The sequence below is a fragment of the Meriones unguiculatus genome, chromosome 4 (assembly GCF_030254825.1).
Source record: "Meriones unguiculatus strain TT.TT164.6M chromosome 4, Bangor_MerUng_6.1, whole genome shotgun sequence".
Lineage (NCBI taxonomy): Eukaryota > Metazoa > Chordata > Mammalia > Rodentia > Muridae > Meriones > Meriones unguiculatus.
The window spans coordinates 111021218-111039958 of NC_083352.1; the positions used below are offsets into that span (position 1 = coordinate 111021218).

General features: G+C 53.8%; 1 protein-coding gene and 1 pseudogene across 9 annotated transcripts in view; one reads left to right on the forward strand and one right to left on the reverse strand.

The window, feature by feature from the left end:
* Nfatc2 (nuclear factor of activated T cells 2) overlaps nucleotides 1-18741 on the forward strand; it is a 118540-nt gene that overhangs the window by 29284 nt on the left and 70515 nt on the right. For 6 of the 9 annotated variants that reach the window (XM_060382783.1, XM_060382787.1, XM_060382784.1 and 3 more), the window contains exons 2-3: nucleotides 963-2001; nucleotides 3606-3777. In XM_060382783.1, the coding sequence (XP_060238766.1) occupies nucleotides 963-2001; nucleotides 3606-3777 (1211 nt within the window). The remainder of the gene's footprint in view (nucleotides 1-962; nucleotides 2002-3605; nucleotides 3778-18741) is intronic. The other 3 variants (XM_060382786.1, XM_060382785.1, XM_021634841.2) reach the window with 1 other exon arrangement.
* On the reverse strand, nucleotides 4560-10092 carry LOC110547357 (zinc finger protein ZPR1-like; annotated as a pseudogene).

Below are 18741 nucleotides of genomic sequence, written 5' to 3' on the forward strand. Positions count from 1 at the left end.
TGAAGAGGTATTTGTTCGCCTCGTATCCCCTCCTGTTAAACACTTTGGGGGTTCGGTAGCCATGATCCTGACGTTTGGTGACCAAGGTGGCTGCTTTGAAGGAGAGGAGTTCTGAGTTGGGTAGTTCCATACCTTTGGGGACTCTTGTCCCCTCCTGGGCCACATCTATAAAGGGACCTGAAGGATCCATGGATGCCGGTTCTAGAAAGTCGTTCAAACACAGGCTCTGTGGATCCTAGAGCCCATGTTGCCCCTCTGTGTCCTGTGGCCACATCATACATGTCAAACGATGAGGCCAGCTGCGGCCCTGGAGAGTCACCAGGCATGGGGTTGTGACCACACTGACCTGAAATAAGCTCAGTCAGGAGGGAGGCTCAGAAGATAAGATTCCAGGCCGGGGTCTCATCGCCCAGCTGTGGGTCTGTGGGAACTACCAAATCCACTCAAGCATCTCTTCTGTGTATAGACGTGTTAACACAGGCGTGCACACGTGTGAATACGGAGGCCAGACGTTGATGTTGGGTATCTCCCTCAAATGCTCTCCAGCCTTATTATTTTACGGCAGGGTCTCTCCCTGAACCTGTAGTTAGTCGATTTGGCTGCACCATCTGGCCAGTGAGCTCTGGGATCCCCGTCTCTGCCTGGCCAGGAGTGCACTGTCATGCCTGACTTTTATGTAGGCCCTTGGGGGATCAAACTTGGGTGTTCATGGTCACACCAGGCAGTTTCTAAAACTCAGTGCTGAGGGGTGGTTTGAGGCCTCAGCTTGGAGTTTGTCTTCCATACCCCTGCCAGCCACACGGCTGCCATAGCCAACGCCTGTCGCTCTGACTCTCTTGAGGCAAGCTCAGGCCTTGGCATGGAGGGCTGTAAAAACCGACCAGCGACAGGAGGCCACGCCCACCCATGACTGTGACTCTGCAGCCCGGTTCTGAGACCCCCCTCCCCCCTTCTCTTTCCAGAAGAAACGAGCGCACATAAGGCCATCAGCTCACCCTCCGGACTCGCATACCCGAATGATGTCCTGGACTATGGCCTCAAGCCATGCAACCCCCTCGCCAGTCTCTCTGGCGAGCCCCCTGGCCGGTTCGGAGAGCCGGATAGGCTAGGGTTCCAGAACTTTCTGAGCCCGGCCAAGCCAGCAGGGGCTTCGGGCCCAAGCCCTCGGATCGAGATCACTCCATCCCACGAACTGATGCAGGCAGGGGGGGCCCTCCGTGGGAGAGACACCGGCCTGTCCCCTGAGCAGCCGGCCGTGGCCCTGGCTGGCGTGGGCGCCAGCCCGAGGTTCACGCTGCCGGTGCCCGGCTTCGAGGGCTACCGCGAGCCGCTTTGCTTGAGCCCCGCTAGCAGCGGCTCCTCTGCCAGCTTCATTTCTGACACCTTCTCCCCCTACACCTCGCCCTGCGTCTCACCCAATAACGCCGGGCCCGACGACCTGTGTCCCCAGTTTCAAAACATCCCTGCTCATTATTCCCCCAGAACCTCTCCAATAATGTCACCTCGAACCAGCCTCGCGGAGGACAGCTGCCTGGGCCGACACTCGCCCGTGCCCCGTCCGGCGTCCCGCTCCTCCTCACCCGGTGCCAAGCGGAGGCATTCGTGCGCAGAGGCCCTGGTTGCCCCTCTGCCCGCAGCCTCGCCCCAGCGCTCCCGGAGCCCCTCGCCACAGCCCTCGCCGCACGTGGCACCCCAGGACGACGGCATCCCCGCTGGGTACCCCCCCACGGCCGGCTCCGCTGTTCTCATGGATGCCCTCAACAGCCTGGCCGCCGACTCGCCCTGCGGGATCCCCTCCAAGATATGGAAGACCAGTCCTGACCCGACTCCCGTGCCCACCGCCCCCTCCAAGGCGGGCCTGGCCCGCCACATCTACCCCGCCGCCGTGGAGTTCCTGGGGCCGTGTGAGCAGGAGGAGAGGAGGAATTCCGCTCCGGAGTCCATCCTGCTGGTACCACCCACCTGGCCCAAACAGCTGGTGCCAGCCATTCCCATCTGCAGGTAGGTGGGGCCTTGAGAGCGGTCTGCTCCCAAGTGTGCTCGCGAGCGGGTGTTTTTGTTATTTCCGTGGAATTTGGTCACATGGATGACACTTCCTGTACCTGGGAAGGATGCTCACTGCCCCAAGCCTTAGCTTCCTCATCTGTGAAGTGGGTGCTGTGGGTGTCTGATACAGCAGGCGGTTGTGAGGGTGTTAGTGCACATTCTCCACAGTGGCTGTCGCCTAGGGCGCATCATTTACTCCCTCCCTCGGCCATTCCTTATAAAGGCCCCGCCCTCAAAGTCTGGTCTGTGCATCCAACGCCATAGCCAAATCAGAGCTCAGAGAAAATGAAGGGTGTGTGTGATGTGTGTGGTGTGTGTGGTGTGTGTGTATGTATATGTGCATGTGTGTGTGCTGTAGTGTGTGTATGGACACATATGTATGTATTTGTATATGTGCATGAACATGTGTGTGGTGTGTATGTACATGTGTTGTATATGTATGTGTGTGGTGTATGTATATATGTGCCCATATGCATATTGTGTGTATGTATATGTCTATGTACATGGATGTGTGGTATGCATATATGTGTGCATGCACATGTGTATATATGTTTCTCTATTATATGTGTATGTATGTGTCCCTGTATGTACGTCTGTGTATGGTATATTATGTGAGCGTGTACCTGTATGGATAAGAATTTGTGTGTCCCTGTACGTATGTGATGTGTGTACATGTACATGTATATATATGTATGTGCATGTAAATATATGTGTTTGTGTGTGTACATATGTATGTGTGTGCATTTTCCAGGAAAAACTATTAGTGCTAATGGTTATTACTTTGCTGCTCAGCTCCTCACAGGATTTCAGGATGCCCCTTCACAATTGAGGAAACCGGGAGCCAGAGAGTTTCAGGCATCTGCCCAAAGTCACAGGAGAGTGGGTGTGAGGGCACTCTAGTCATGATAGCGATTGTCCTTTTGCACTTCTCTTTGGGTTCACCTGGTTTGGTGCGTCCACGCCCAAGCTAGATTCTTCTCTGTGCTTGTAGAACCCAACACGCAGTGGCCCATCAATCAGTGATTATGAGTGGACCTGCGCTCACTCCCAAATGCACTTTTGCTAATCGAGATAATCAGACAGAGACCCTCGCAGCTATCACCTGGTCTCCTTGCCATGACTGTTCCTGAGAGGTGAAGCATTTCAGTCCACAGTGAGGTGGTGACAGCTCACTGAAGCATTCCCACACTTACCTTTGCCCTCTGGAAAAGAAAGCATTCTGGCAGAGGGATGTTTTAGAGAGGTCAAAGTGGGGTTCTTTACAATTCCTAGAGAAGCCATTGCAGTCACTGGAAACAGGCAAGACCCCGCACCTAATAAAATTAGCTTCGTTCCGCATGAAGCCGACTACACTGCCTTCATCAGGATGAAATGAAAGCAAAGGGAAGTCCCCTGCCTTGTGACGAGTTCCACTGTCATGTCTAAGTGATCTGCAGCCCCTCAACACTCAGCATTTTATTCTTGTACCCCTGGGCACAGAAGAGGGGCCATTTACATTTAGTGTACAGACAGACGGATTTGGTTTTGTGTCCTCACGACCGGGTCTTTTCTTCCCACAGCATTCCTGTGACTGCGTCCCTCCCTCCGCTAGAGTGGCCGCTCTCCAATCAGTCAGGCTCCTATGAGCTTCGGATCGAGGTCCAGCCCAAGCCCCATCACCGGGCCCACTATGAGACAGAGGGCAGCCGCGGCGCCGTCAAAGCCCCAACAGGAGGCCACCCTGTGGTGCAGGTATGGACTCACATTCTCTTACTTCTGTGGCCTGCACCTGTCACCAGAGATTCACTCTGCCTTGCTGCTGTTTGTAAGACTGTGGATACCTCAGGTTCTTACTCCTTGGAGTGGGAGGGAAGCCTGAGATGTTGTGTGTGGAGAGCTTACCAGAGAACTGCAGTCTGTGGGGAAGTGTCCAGAGCAGGGCGAGGAAACATGATGTCCATGTGGAAGATGGTCCTGCCTTTTCTTCTCCTCTTTCCTTTTTGTTTTGTGAGGGAGGGTTTCTCTATGCAGCCTTGGCTGTCCTGGACTCGCTGTGTAGACCAGGATGGCCTCCAACTCACAGAGATCTGCCTGCCTCTGCCTCCCCCCACCCCGAGTCCTGCCTTTTTTGTTTGTTTGTTTATTCATTTAAAAGCCGTCACTTTAAGGTAAGCTTCTTCACCTATGCTTGCTAGGCCCCTCAGACCTTCTTTCCTGCTGAAAGTTGGTACTTGGTACGCCTAAGGCCAGCTGCAGCTCACCCTCTCAAACTTCAGAGGCCCAGCATTGGAGGTCAGGGAGCTCACAGGCAAAAGGTGACGGCAGACCACACGGCGTTTCTTCTCACACTCACCCAAGGCCTCCAAAAGAAGGTCAAGGAGCACAGTGGGCCTGCTCACCTCACGTGCTTAGATTCCTAGCTCAAGCGGTTTCCTCCTCACCATGGGCGAGGTCTTGGCTGCTCATTGTTTTTCCAATAGGAATAAAAAAAACCCTGCGGTGTGAGTGTCCTGTGAGCTGTGAGCTGCCCACTGCTACCGCTGTGGGGCCAGGCCTGCCCCATAGTCCTCTGTCTTCTGTTGTTGGGGCCGAGCCCCTCATTTTGGGCAAAGGTGCGCTTGTCCCGTTCTACCTGCGTCTCCGGATCATCTTCAGGGGGCACACAAGCTCTGCAGGTAACTGTTTCCTGCCGATCATTCATGATAAAGTGGGCCTTCACCTCCCCCTCGATCGTCTGGTCCAGCTTCCCGCTAACCACCTGCAGGTTCTCTGAGTGATCAGGATCCGAGCTGTGGCCCCGTGTGAATGGGTTCTCGGATATCTCTCGGCAGTCCTAGAGCGGTGACCTTGCCTCCAAGGATAGCCATTCTCTGTTCAAACTCGAGCTCCAGGGTTTCCATGTCACGGGTCTCAGACTTCAGGAGGTCTCGGGTCATGTCTGAGGCATCGGTGATGCGGAGGGTGATCCTGGTGACCAAGGGCTCGGCCTTTCCGCTGGACTTCACCTCATTAGTCGGATGCCCACAGTTCTCGTGGCTGCTGGCCGTGATGATGCCCTCTTTGAAGTGGGGCATTTGGACAAGCTTCATGTGGGTCTGAGCTGTTGTGCTCTGGGCAGTCCGGGTTGAACTGGAGCATTTTGTTTCTAAGGTCTTCCTCTTCCGGCTTCTCTTCTGGGCCTTCTGCTTGGAGCCCCAGCATCTCAGCTATGGCGGGGTCTGGCTGCAGTCTGTGGTCATCAGGCATCTTCTTTCTAGGGAGTGTGTGGGTTTTCTACAAAGCAGTTTCTCAAGGGATCCACCGATGAGTAGAGGGAAAGGGGAAGAAGCTGTTTGCTTTAGGTCCTTCAGTTTGCCAATGAACTCGCCAATTCTTTCAGCTATGGAACCTTCCATTGCCCACCATGCGGACTGGTCCTGTTCCAGGCCAGAGACTGCACGGCTGATATCTAGGTCCTGGCTAAATGTACCAATATAAATTTTAATATATTAACATATTATAATATATTAATATATATATTAAAAGCTTCCTTAGAAATTACAAAGCCGGAGTATAGAAGTAGAGACCAGACAAACAAACCCCCAAACCCAAAAGCTCTCCCTAAGTGCACTGGGCATGTTCCCCTAGTTAGGGCTCCTGACTGTGATCAAAGCACTTGCTACACAGGTATGACAAAGCCATTCTGAAGCCCATTGTTCTGCACAATGAGTAGATGCCAAGGAGAAGGGGAGAAAAATGAAACATTCTTGCACAGGCTGCTCTCTGACCTGGCAGTCCTAAAATCAGCTTCTCCTGTTCTCAACCCCTCCCTTCACCTCCCCTCCCCTCCCCTCCCTTTCCCCTTTCCCGTGTATCTGTGCTTGTGCCTTCTGCTCTGACACAGGGCTGACCTACAGGGAGTATAGGCTGGATTTTGCTATCATTTCTCTAATGGCGGTCAGCCCAAGTCCTGGATCCATCGTGAACTGTGCCAGCTGACTGTATAGCTGGATGGAGAGGGGCCACCTGTGTGAAGCCTCGGTTGCTCCTTACTGCCAGGGACTCACCCTGTTTGCTCCTGGATCTCGGTGGGCACTGGCTTTGGGACTCTGTGGGTAGGGGAATACTGATGATACCCTGACTCCAAGGCCTGGCCTCTGGGTGATTGGTAGGTCAGCTCCACTCTGGTGAGCCAGAAAGTGCCAGCCCTAGTCTACTTGCAGCCTCTCAAGTCCCCCGCTGTCCCCATCACAGTTGCCCTCTGTGCTTGCACAGCCCTTGGCCAGGGCCTTGAGGCCCTCAGGGAGCCACATCCTCTCTGACATCACTTCCTTGGATTCCAGCAAGCAGCAGCCAGGGAGGCTGAAGCCCAGCCAATTGGCTCAGGGGGGCTCCATGCTGTTTGATCTCCAGCCCCGGGTGGGAAGGGAAGCAAATGTGGACTGGCCTGCCTATGGGCATCCCTGCCCAAAGGACCACAGACTGTTAGGTGTGTCCTCTCCCACAGTCGTTGGCCTTGTGACCTTTTGTCTTGTTTTGAGTCTCTGTGGCAGAAGGGCTGTTCAGTTACCAGCTATTTTAACACCACTTTATGCAAAAATAAATAAATAAATAAATATTATTTTTGACAAGGCCTAGTTGTTTGAGGAGGGGACCCTGGCCTGTGGGTTGCTGGGACACTGGGTCCTGATGAAGAAGCTCACTAAAGGCAGAGGAGGAGAAAAGGACTACCAGAGGCAGCTTCCGGGTGTTGCAGGGGAAGGGACAGTATGGCCAGCTCCAGAATGCCTGACATCCGATGGAAGCAAGGGCCTGGAAATGGCTTTTCACAGTCCATCCAGCGGCAGATTCATTTGTGGCGCTTTCCCACCTCTGTGCCATCCGCTGGGCATGGCTCTACGCTCGGGAAGAGTATTGAGTTGTGGCTCTTTTGTGAGGGGGGCAGGGGACAGCGATGGATCTGGATCTGGAGGGTGGTGGATGGATTAACTCAGTCAAGTGGTAGGAAGGAAGAGTTCCCAGAGCTTTGGACATGTAAAACAAAGGAGTGAGTGCAGATGGGCAGAGATCAGTGGAGTTCTCTGAGATGGGGGCTGGGGCTGAGTACATGGGATACTGGGGTCGGGGCAGGGCACAGCTTGCGCCCAGGAGCCCGGGAGGAAAAGCCCTTGAGACAAACAGAAAGAGGCCAGTGTAACTAGAATGTGAGGGGCCAGGGTGCGTGGGCCCAGGCCGGGATGTGGGGCTGGGGGCCTGGGGTGGGTGCGTGGACCAGGAAGGGGACACAGAATGCTGAGGCTCTTATTGTCCAAGAGCTGAGAGGAGGAAGGGAGCTGGGGGGCTCCTTTGGAGGGCTCTTATGCTTTTTGGCGCCTGAGCTATTTTCATTCACTGGTCCCTAAACGCATATTTATTGAGTACCTGCTGTGGGCCAGGCAAGGTTCTGAGTGTGACAGGAACAGCAAGCAGGTGCTACAATCAGCACGGTGGTCAGCATTTTAAAAGCATTTACTGCTCATGAGACCCAGGTGCATTTTTTTATCAGGGTGAGGTCTCTGAACTCGTTCAAGGCCATTGGTGTTTCAGGACAGAGTTCTGGTTGCTTCAGGCTCTTGCTTGTCATCCACATGTCCCTGGACAGCTCAGCCTGACTTCCCTCTCACGGAGAAAAGCCAGTGCCCACACCTCCTGTTTAGCCTTCTCTCCTTATGACATCACCTGCTGGCCAGGCTCTGACTCTCTTGCCGGCTCCTTGGAGTCCAAGTCCTGCTGCCCCTGAGGATTCTGACTGAGGCTGGTCAGAGGACCATGCCACCATTGAGTCCAGTTGGCTGAGGCTTGTGGCTGGGAGGCCATGTAAGAAGATGGGCTCAGCTTCTCACAGACTCGATAGTAGCAGAGAGAAAGAGAGATAGAGATAGATAAATAGAGGGGGCGGGGAGCATCTGGCCTGGCCAGAGGGGCTCTGCTGCCCTTCTGGGATCACAGAGGGCTGCGCTCCAGCTCACAGTGGGGCTTTTGCACCAGTCATCTAGGGCTGGGCCATGGAAAGTTCCAGAAAGGGAAAGGGCTGGATGGCGAGCCCAGGGGAAGACTGCCACTCTGCGCCCAGAGTTCACTTCTCTCTTCCGGCCTGTGTCTTTGCAAATGTGAGCTTTCGGAGGCTGTGGTCTGTTCAGTTTCTTCAAAAGACAGTAGGTAGATTATTATTTAAAACTTTATTGAACAGCCTGTGCTTGCTGTTCAATAAAGTTTTATTTATGAGAGGTGGGACACTCCGAGTTTTAGCACGGAAGCGGATTTTAAGTGGGGATCTTCACGGCTGTGGATGTAGCTCCTTTGGTAGATTGCCCAGCTCACAGGCACGAAGCCCCTGGGCCCCATCCTCAGGGCCGCATGAATGGGGGCTGGCATGGCACATCTCTAATTCCAGCACAGCTGTGGGATCTAGGTTCAAGGATTCAAGAGGAAGCATGGGGCTCTCTCAGGACTTCCTCACAGAGGCATAACCCTGGCTGTCCCCTCATCTCAGGCAGCAGGTCTCAGCTTTGAGGGGAAGGGGCAATTCTCAGGCACCTGTTCAGGTGGCTCCTCCTGTCAGGAGGCTGGGGAGGGTGTCAGGCTTTCTGTGCATGGGCTGATGGAGGCCTCCAGGATCACTCACTCTGAAGCTGTGTGGGAGAAGGGAGAAAAGCCAGCTGGAGTTCCCCTTCCTGGTGAGGTTAGGGAGCAGCGCCCCTCAGACAGCCTCGCATGTGGTCTTCTCAGATAAGTCTGTGAGCTCAGGACTTCCCGCTTCCTTTTTAGATGTGTGACAGGAAATGGGTCTTGCTGATGGTCATTTGTCGAGGTGGAACTGGGGTGTTGACATCTCTGGAGAATCATGGGCCGCTGGGTGTAGGGGAGTAAGGTGGGCTCAGCTGGGTGGGAGAGGGGAGCGAGTGGCCTCCCCCCCATCAGACTTCAGAAGGGGAGGAAGAGTCTGTGGGGCGGGGAGGGTATGCCCTGAGGTGACTGGGGACTGTTTGTTCATAAGTTCTTTAATCTCTGTCTCCACAGAGGTGACCCAATGACAGGTCTGATAAAAAGAAGTGAGGGCTGGTGAGATGGCTCAGCAGGTGCTTCCCCAACCCCCAGCCTGATAACCTGAGTTCTGTCCCTTCGACTCACATGTAGGAAAGAGAGAAACAACTTCTGACAGCTGCCCTCTGACCTCCACATGCACCCCACGGCACCCTGGCTGGGCTGGCTGTAGCCGAGACAGTTGTGTTTGCCATCTGACTGTAAGGTGACGTCATCCTGTCCATCCCATGCAGGCTCTTCACTATTTTTCTGTGTGTGTGGGAGGCACCTTGCATATGACTTGATCCAATCCTTTTATCAGAAGATAAGGATGGGGAAAGGTAGGGCGGAGCAGCATGTGAATGCAGAGGCCCTGTCAGGAGAAGCTGCCCCCCGTCCTGCCCTCTCGCCTCTCTACTGTACCCGGCCCCTTGTTGTGGCATTAGTAGTTAAACCAAAACTTTATTGAGGGCACAGCCCAAGCCAAGGGCATCAACGAGCCGCCTGTGGCTGTGTGACCTTCCGGGAGCTACAATGGTTGTGGTGAGCTCAGGATGACACACCTGAGGTGAGCAGGAGAGGGAGAAAGCAGTGTCCAGCTACAGACACTGAGGTGATGGGGCCATGTGTGGACTCAGCTCCTCCCCAAAAAAACAGCCAGGGGAAGAAGGCTGTGCTCCAAGACTCCCTCAGAAGACAGGGTGTCCCTGGTAAGCCTCAGGGAGAGAGGCATTTCCTTTAGGTCTAGGCAGAGCTTGGAGACTTCCAGCATGTCGGAGAAGCCACTGTTTCCCAGAGGGAGAAGGCAGAAGGTGAGTCTCAGGCTCTCCCTGAGAGCATGTGTGTCATCCTAAGAGCGACACTCACCGTGAGCTTTCCTCAGTGACCTATTTAGTCTGTGGTGACACCCTGGAGCATAGGTGGTAAGATTACAATGCTCATTTTACAGACAACAAAACTGGGGCACAGCGCTGAGGCAACTTGCCTGATGTCACCCGGGCTGTGGTGATTGTTGGATGTGGGCATGGGCGATCAGAACCCCAGGGCTGTGCTGTTATCTGGGAGACAAAAGGGAGCAGGGTGTGGGGGGTAAGGATTGCTGGCTCTTACTGGCTCTGGGGCATTGGGTGTAACTTATGGGGGGGGCTTCATCTTTTAAACTTCTTTTCTTTTGTCAAGAGCTGTTGGGGTGTGGGGCTGGGATACAGCTCGGTGCTTGCCCGGAGGATGGGAAGCCTTTTGCTTCTCAGTACGATACGCACACAAACAGAATGGGTGCAGGCTAGAAGAGGGCTCACAGATGGAGTGTTCACCTGAATTGGCTCTCCAGTTCTCTCTCCAATTCTCCAGGGGTGATTGTGTATGCTTGCGATCCTGGTGCCAAGCTGGGGATGCAGAGCTGGAGCCTGAGGCTTGCTGGACAGGCAGACTAGCAGAATCTATGCGCCTCAGATCCAGAGAGACAGGGCTGTGGACGCAGCGGGGTCCTTGTGAGCCCTGCTGGCCCTCTGGGTCCGGTTGTTTCTGGTTGTGTACAGGATCAGATTGCACCCTCAGCAGGACTAGGAGACTCAGTCCCAGTTTGCCGATGTAGCAAGAAGCTCTGGGAAGTGAAGGGAACTTGAAACCCTGGCCAAGAAGCCTCGAGCCTCAGCCTGGGCTCTGACTTGGCTCTTGTCAGTCTCCTTCCCTCCATCCACATGCTGTCTGCCGTTCCCAGATGGCTCTGAAATGACTGAGGCACAGAAAAGAAACATGGGGTAGTATCTGGCTACTTGGTCCTCCAGTTGCAGGGCTGACGTGAGTGAGTTGGGACAGATTTCTAGAAGGTTCTGCAGCATCTTAGCTGCTGGCTGTGGTATTGGGCAGCATATCAGGAGTTGGGTGTCAAGCTCTACCCTTGTCTGTCTTCCTCACACGGGACCTTTGGGGGACCTAGGGGGAAGGAACCTCTGCTTAAGTAGCCCTTCAAAGGAGAGTGACCATTGGCTCAGGAGATGGCTCAGTGGCAAGAAAAAGTACTTGTCTGCAGACAGAGACCTGAGTTCAAATCCCCAGCACCCAGGTTTAACACTGGGGATAGCTGTGCATGCATGTAGCCTCACAGCACTGGGGAACAGGGACAGAAGGATCCTGAGAGCTTGCTGTCTAGCCAGCCAAGTTGGTGGGCTTCCAGGTCTGTGAGAGGTTGTCTTAAGACAGCAAGGTAGAGTGATGGAGGAAACCACCCGATGTCCTGCTTTGCATGCATACACTTGGGAGAGTACACACGCACACTCAGATGCATGCAGCGCGTACGTGCACACACACACACACACACGCACGCACACACACACACACACACAGAGGCAGAGAGGCAGAGACAGACACACATGCACAGAGATAGACAGAGACATAAAGAGAGATGCACAGAGGGAGGTGCAGAGAGAGAGGATGGTGACCCTATCTGCAAATCTATCTAGCTTGCTCGCTCATCCTCAGCTGGGCTTTGTGAGCCTCCAGACACCCTGTGGGTGTAGTGGGTGTGGGGCTGAGGCCTGGGCTAAATAGGCAGCAGCTTCTACTGGTACCATGAGTGAGGCTCCAGGCTGACTTGGGTGGCGCCAGCTCTGTCAACAACTCTTATTAACTGGACAGTGAGGTTGGGTGGGTCGGTGGGAGCGATGGCTTCTTAGGGATCCCGGGACAGTCACAGATGTCAAAGATGCTTCGTTTGAGCCCCAGTGGACCCTAGCAGGCTTACGTCTGTGCATCGGCTCAGGCAGGATTGCTATCTCTTCTCTGTTACTGAGGAAATCAGCAGAGCTTGGAGGGACTTCCCCATGGAGCAGCTTATCTGGAATAGCATGATGAGCCAGGGCCTAGAGCTCGCTGGCAAGCACCCTGTCCACGCCCAGTAGCTGTCATCAGTTCTGTTTGCAGGTGAGGATGTATGAGCTCATAGGAGTCTGTGCTCTCTCTGTTGACACTCGTGGGGTGACACTAACACTGTCCTTACAGGGTCCCTGCAGAGATTAAATGAGTTAACATGGGCCCAGTACAGGAGGAAGGAGATACCTTGCTGTGTTCCTCAGTTTCCCTCTGTGGCATCCTGTGAGGATGAAGCTACCAGTGCTGGCTCCCACAAGGCAGTTTAGAGTTCTCTCCCCGCCGTACACTGGGACACATGTGAGACACAGATGTGAGGCCAGCGCCAGTCTTATGCTGAGGTTGTACTCTGTGGCCCTTCTGTGGTACACTTCCTTTCAAATGGTGTTTTCACCCTCCCAGGCCTCGAACCCGACCACAGGAGGTCAGGGGGCGTGCCTCCTCAACTTGGGACCCTGAATTTAGAATTGAAACTTGGGCACGTTGGCTCTAGGTGGTCCCCAAGCCCAGCGTGCAGAGTGAGAAGGGATTGTGAGCATGCACACAAGGTCACAAACACACTCAGAGATGGTATGTTTCGTATGTAACCACGCATATGCCTGCACATACCTGGAAACCTATGATTTACAGGTATAGTGAATCGTGAGTCCTCTACAGTTGTTGACATGTGCATACGCATGAACGTTCTCTATATGACCACACACACACACGCACATGCACATGTTCCTTGCCCCTGCTGCTTTGTCGGTGTAGAGCTTGAACCTGGGGCCTCCGGTGTGCTTAGCAGGTATAATGTCACTGGGCTCTGTCCCCACTCCTTTTTTTTTCTTGTTGTACTCAGGAAAACAGGAAGGATTGCAAGGTACTCATCCTCACCGATGGGGGCTGCTGACATCTCTTTTCCAGATGCCTTGTGTTTGCGCATGCCCTCCCGGGCTTAGCTCCTGGATCTCTGCTTTGCCCCAGCTTTCTTGGGATATTTGATGACACTGTGGGGAGGAGATGTCATTTGACTAGTAAAGCTGGTCATTGCTCAGGGACCTTTCCCTGTGAAGACAGGTAGAAGTCTCTTGGTGTTTCTAGGCAGGACTCGGCACGCAGAGGTTAGATAACATGCCTAGGGGCACACAGGAAGTGGGTGAGCCACAGGCTAAGCCCTGAGTGGTCTAGCTCGGAAGCCTGGCAGCCTAACTTCTTGGGCCACAGAGAAGAAAATAGAAATCTGTAAAGCCTTAGGGGTGATCTTCCATGGGTCTCTGAGGGCTTCAGTCTTTGCAAAGTTCAGTAAAGAAAGAGATCCACTCCAATCACACTTTGTCCTTGCCAGGTTGTTGGGGTGTAGGCTGGATGGAGGCTGCTGTCCCCATATTCTGCTTCTTTCTCTGCTTGTATTGATGCCCTGGCCAGAGGCTGCCCAAGTGCAAACAGGTGTCTTAAATTTGCTGTGCTAAAATACCAGCTAAAAACAGCTTGGAGTGTTGTTTCACAGATTATGGTCCACCACTGAGGGAACTCAGGGCGGGAATTTGGAGGCAGGAGCTGATGCAGAGGTCATGGAGGGATGCTTACTGGCTTGCCCCCCCTGGCTTGTTCAGCTTGCTCCCTTACATAACTCAGGACCACCTGCACCGTGGTGACATCACATGCAGTGAGCTGGGCCCTCCCACATCAATCATGAATTAAAATGTCCAGAGACAAAAATGCCCAGAGACTAATCTGACGGAGGCATTTTCTCAAGAGTCCCTCTTCCTAAGTGTGTCTAGGTTTGCAGCAAGTTGGCAAAACCAACCAGTACAGTGGGGCAATGCTGAACCTCAGGGCAATTCAGGCTCCTGGGTGTCGGGGGCTGGGAGAGAACGAGCCTAGCTTCACATAGGGCTGAGCATAGGCCACTCCAGTTCCTTTAGGAGAGGAACAGTGTGGCCATGGTAAGAATCCAAGTCTTGAGGATGGTGCTTCTCCCAACCCCTCTGCAACCTGGGTGGCTGCCTCCTCTGCCAAAGGCCTTGACTCCATCGGCTAGAACATTCATTGTCTTCACCATCTTCATTAGAGGAAGCACAGTGGTGTCTAAAGAATTCAGCAGAAAGCCTGGAGAGGTTTCACGTTCCTCATCCTCCTGGGCCTCTGCTGGTTTCCATCTGCTAGTCATGGTAAAGTGGTGAAAGCCACATTGGGAACCTGTTCAGGAAACCTCACCTCTGCCTTTTCCCAAGCTGAGCCATACCAACGAAGCTAACTTTATATACCTACTCTACTGCACATCCACACCTCTCCTTTGTCCGTCAGAAAATGGCACAGGGATGCAGGTCTGTCAGAGGATAGTGTGTGGGTGCAGGATAGCAATTCCTGTGCACAGCAAGAAATGTTTTCTTGGCAGCTTCTGCTAGTTAGCGAGTATTGATTAGGTCCCGGGCATGTCCCCAGCCGTGAGCTAGATGCTCCTTGTGCCCACAGTTGGTGGGGCTCGGGCATGCCCTGAGAACGTGGTGGAGGTATGGGCTGCCGAGAGCGAACTCATGGCCACACACACTCATGTACAGGTCAGAGCCTGAGATGTGTCCTTCTGGGGGAGAGGTCTTCAGATCATGTAGCCAAGTATGACCTCCCTCCACCCCCCCACACACTTGCCTTTCCAACTAAAGTTGTATTGACACAGTGATGTCTCCTCACCTGAATAACATGTATTTGTGGCTTTGGTATTGTTATGGCAGAGGTGAGTCCTGGTGACAGAGACAGGGTGACCTGCAGAGCCTGAAGGGTGTCTGATCTTGTCCCTCTGCAGAACAAAGAGATAGAGATGATGGATTGAAAAGGCCTTCCCTTCTGATGGAAGAGGTGCAGTCTACAGTCTGGGGGTGGGGGTGGGGAAGGGCAAAAAGCAAAAACAAAGGTGGGGGAGGGGTGACTGGGGACTTGTGAGGATGCCACTTGGCAGCTTCTTGCAGAGGTGACATTTAAGTAGAATTGGAGTGTGGGGAGGGAGTAATTGGTACCCTCATCTTGAAGGGAAGTACTGTAGAAAAGGAAGGAGCCAATGCCAAGGTTGAGGGCACTGCTTGTGTCCACCTTGGACATGAGAAGAGAGGTAGGAACCTGCTGGGGCTGACGTAGGAGGAGTTTTGGTTTCCATGTGAGTTTTGCATTTCAGAGACATTTTTTTTTTTAGAAGACAGTGGGAAGAGCAAAGTTCTCAGCGGCCCAAGGAACTCCTCAGTGAACCGTTAAGACTGATCTGGCAGGTGCCTCCTGGACACATGGAAAAAGGTCTCTCGCTAGGTGCAGAGGTGGAGATAGCCTAGCAGTGACTGTGTTGTGTAATTACTCAAGAGGCACAAAGCAGTGCGTGTTTTAATGCGTGTAGATGAGGAAGAGACCCTGTCCCGGAGCCTCTGCTCAGCTGCTGTGAAGCTCTGCCTCACGGCCCAACCAGCAGGCATTGGATGTGGAGATGGAGACGTGCACCGTCTTGTTCCTCCTCTGCACCCTGCAGTGGCTCCCTGTCCCAGCAGCTACCCTCCCCCACCGTCGTCCTCTGCATCCTTGCTTGTGTATTACTTACAGTCTGGTCCTTCTTTCTACGCCTCCATCCTGCTCCCATGCACCCGTCGTTCCCCCACTTTTCACACAGCAGGCATTTAATCGGCTGTGTGAGCCACAGGCAAAGTGTGGGTCCCCATTGTTTTCTTGGGACCGTGGGAAGTCCCACTTGCCTCAGCCTTTCAGATGCACCATGCCCTGGGCATTGGGAGATAGGCGTGCGAGGGAGCCTGCCCCTTGGTGGCTTTCCTGTGCTGAAGGAAGCGGAGGAAGGAAGCAGCGATGATTCACAAGGGGGCACTTCAGTTCACCAGGCCATAGCCAGGCTTTTGAGGGCCCGCATCTCCGTGGCTAGTGTGCCTTGGGCTGGCCTGAGGCTAACAGAAGTTGTGACTTCATGGAGTAAGCACAAGTTAGTTTTATAAGATGGAGAAGACGGAAGAAAACCTTCTTTTTCACTTTCCTTTTTTAATCGACAAGTATGCTGTGGGTGTTCCCTTGCGGTTCTTAGTCAAAGAGAGCATTGTCTTTGAGCTCTGAGTTCCCCTTGGGGCTTCGATGTTGCGTGTGGCTAACTTTAACTTTGAACTGCTGCTTTTAGGGCTGGGTTCGGGTTGGGGTCCCAGGACTGGTTTTGAACAAGGGAGCAGGCTTGTTCATTGTGCCAAGTGCACAGGCTGCCCCATCTCATTTCCCCTTCCTGTTCTGAGGTACCCCTTCCTCCCCACTCCCCTCTTTTCCTCTGTAAGCACAGGGCAGAGTGAGTTGAAGCTGGGACACAGCAACTGTCCCTAGGGGCCACGGTTGTGAGCTGCTGAGCAGGGACCAAGAAGAAGGATGAGGGCTAGGTCGGGGGTTTGCAGTAGGAATCTTGGGGAGGAAAAATTAGAACCTTGCATTGTGTTGGCATGGGGTGTTCAACTCTGATCCAGGATGTGGGAGGAGGATTGCTGTGGTTTTTAGGCTAGCCTGGGCTACATGGTAATAATATATTTAAAAAAAAAAAAAAAGGAAAGAAAAGCCAAGTTGCTCCAAAGCATCTCTCCATGTGTGCGCCATTGTGGCTGCAGCCTGTTGTCTTTTCTATTTGGAACTATGCTTTGGCCGGTTTGTCAGCTTTCTTGTTGCGGGCAGGATTGGCCTGAACACACAACCTTGGACCCTAGGTGTGGAAGCTGTTTGTAGAATGCCATGCCTTGGGAAGTGCAGCAGCCAGGGAGGAAGCTGGTATGACCTTTTGGGGACCGGCTTTGGAGCCTGGCTTGGGTAGCTCCCGTTCCCTGCCAGAGCTGGGCTGCAGTGATGTTTCTCAGTGGGAGACTTTTCGTCCTGCCTGGAACTCTAGCCAGGCTGCAGAGGACAGCGGTGCGGCCCTCCCTCTACTCTGTGGTCTTCTTATCTCTGGCCACGTTGGGCAGCATTGTTCACTTAGTCAGACGAGCACTTATCTAGGGTGAGCTGCGCTCGGGGAGCTCGCGGACTGCTTGAGGCAGAGATGGGGGGAGTGAGGTCACGTGGGTAGTTTAGAGAAGAAGTTAATGGCAGAGATGGCTCCTAGGGATTGATTTCCACCGTTAGGGCAAAGAAAATGTTCAAACTGAGCCTGCAGAAGGAGCTGTGGCTGCAACAGTGCCTGGACTTGCCTCCTACGTGCTGGGTGCCTCGGGCAGCCCCCTCAGCCTCTCTGAGCTACGGTGGAAATGAGGTGTATAGCATAGAGCTCATCCTGGGGGTGAAGGGACCAATGGCCTCGGGCTTCTTCTATGTCAAAATGCCAGGGCTGGTGGGTGCGCTCAGGGATGCTGATGGTTTGGAGGGGGAGGTTTAAATTGATGACAGTCCTGGGGATGAGGATGACTGAGTCCTTGGAGCATTAATGAACCTCAGGCCCAACAGCATCAGCAGCAAGAGGCACTATGTCCTGGGTCCGCTCCGCATTAACCTTCTAACCTCCGGTACAGTGAGGAGATTCCCGGCTGGGGGCTTGGGGGCCTCTGGCTGACATCAGAATAGTGCATGAGCAGCAGCATCCTGTCCCATGACACTCCACCCTCTGTAGAAGAAGCCTGGACAGCCTTCTGGTTAATGGTGGCGTTGGCCTTGGTGACCACTGCTCTGGCAGGGGGTGACGAGGAATCTTCTACCTGGAGACAACATGAGAAATACCACATCTCCACCCCCCACTCCCCCCAAAAGACACTCTGAGGTCCCCAGCTGCAAAGAGAAAGCCTTTTCTCTGAATCATTGCCAGTTTCACATCTCTGGCATTGCTGATGCTTCCAGCTCTCGTTCTAAACTCACACTGGGCCATGAGGAGTAAGAGTGGTAACCCAGAGGATGAAGGAGGACACTCAGTGAGCGCCTATTGTATGTTGGCATTAGTTCCACAAGCCAAGTCTACGCAGGTGCATGGATCTCAGCTGCCCTGCAAAGAAAACAGCATGCTTCTCCTCCTCTGACTTGTGTGGCACACAGCCCAAGCATCTGTGTGATTGCCCAGGCCTGCAGCCTGTGCCCTTGTTTTGCAGTTAGGATTTGCACGTAGGATGGGCTCCACTCTCACTAGGCTTTCCTCTGGTTTCAAGGTGGCAAAGCTGGGGCCCGATGAATTCAGTGACTTTCCAGAAATTGTGCGGTTTACCAGAGGCCCAGCAATCTACACCCCCCCTCCCCATGTGACCAGAATTCCAGGACACTAAGATGCCGTGCTCAGGAGGCACCGTAGAGAATGGGGATGTGGGGGACATGAAAGGCACTCCCTGGCCTTGACAGGCGGCTGACAGTGCGGATGCCGCTTGGAGCCAGTTGAAAGCAAGCCTCCTAAGGAAGCGGATCGCCCTCTGGCCAGGCACTTCCTCCCTGGGTTGCGTGTTAGTGAGTTTAAAGCTCTTCCGAGCAATCGGACAAGCGCCTGGCCCGGCCCTTGGGCTCTGGGTGCCTTTGAAACCCTCTGCTACTATGGCCCCTTATCTTGGCCTGTGGCTGGTTCCAGGCCGGAAAAGGGAAAAGGGAAATGTGGGGAGAGGAAGGCCCTGGACTGCACTTTGTGTTTGGTTCTCGTTAACAGGGGCCAGGCTGGTTCTGTTGATTGTTTTCCCACTTTTCATCGAGAAGGGTGATGGATGACCGTGTCTCCGGGGCTTGCCACATGCCAGAGCTCACTCACGCACATGGCACCCTCTCATTGTGTAGAGACGGCCCAGGCTCAGGGCTGAGGACCAAGCCACAGGCCTGTGTCTGCACAGGGGGGTGAGGGAGGGCGGTTAG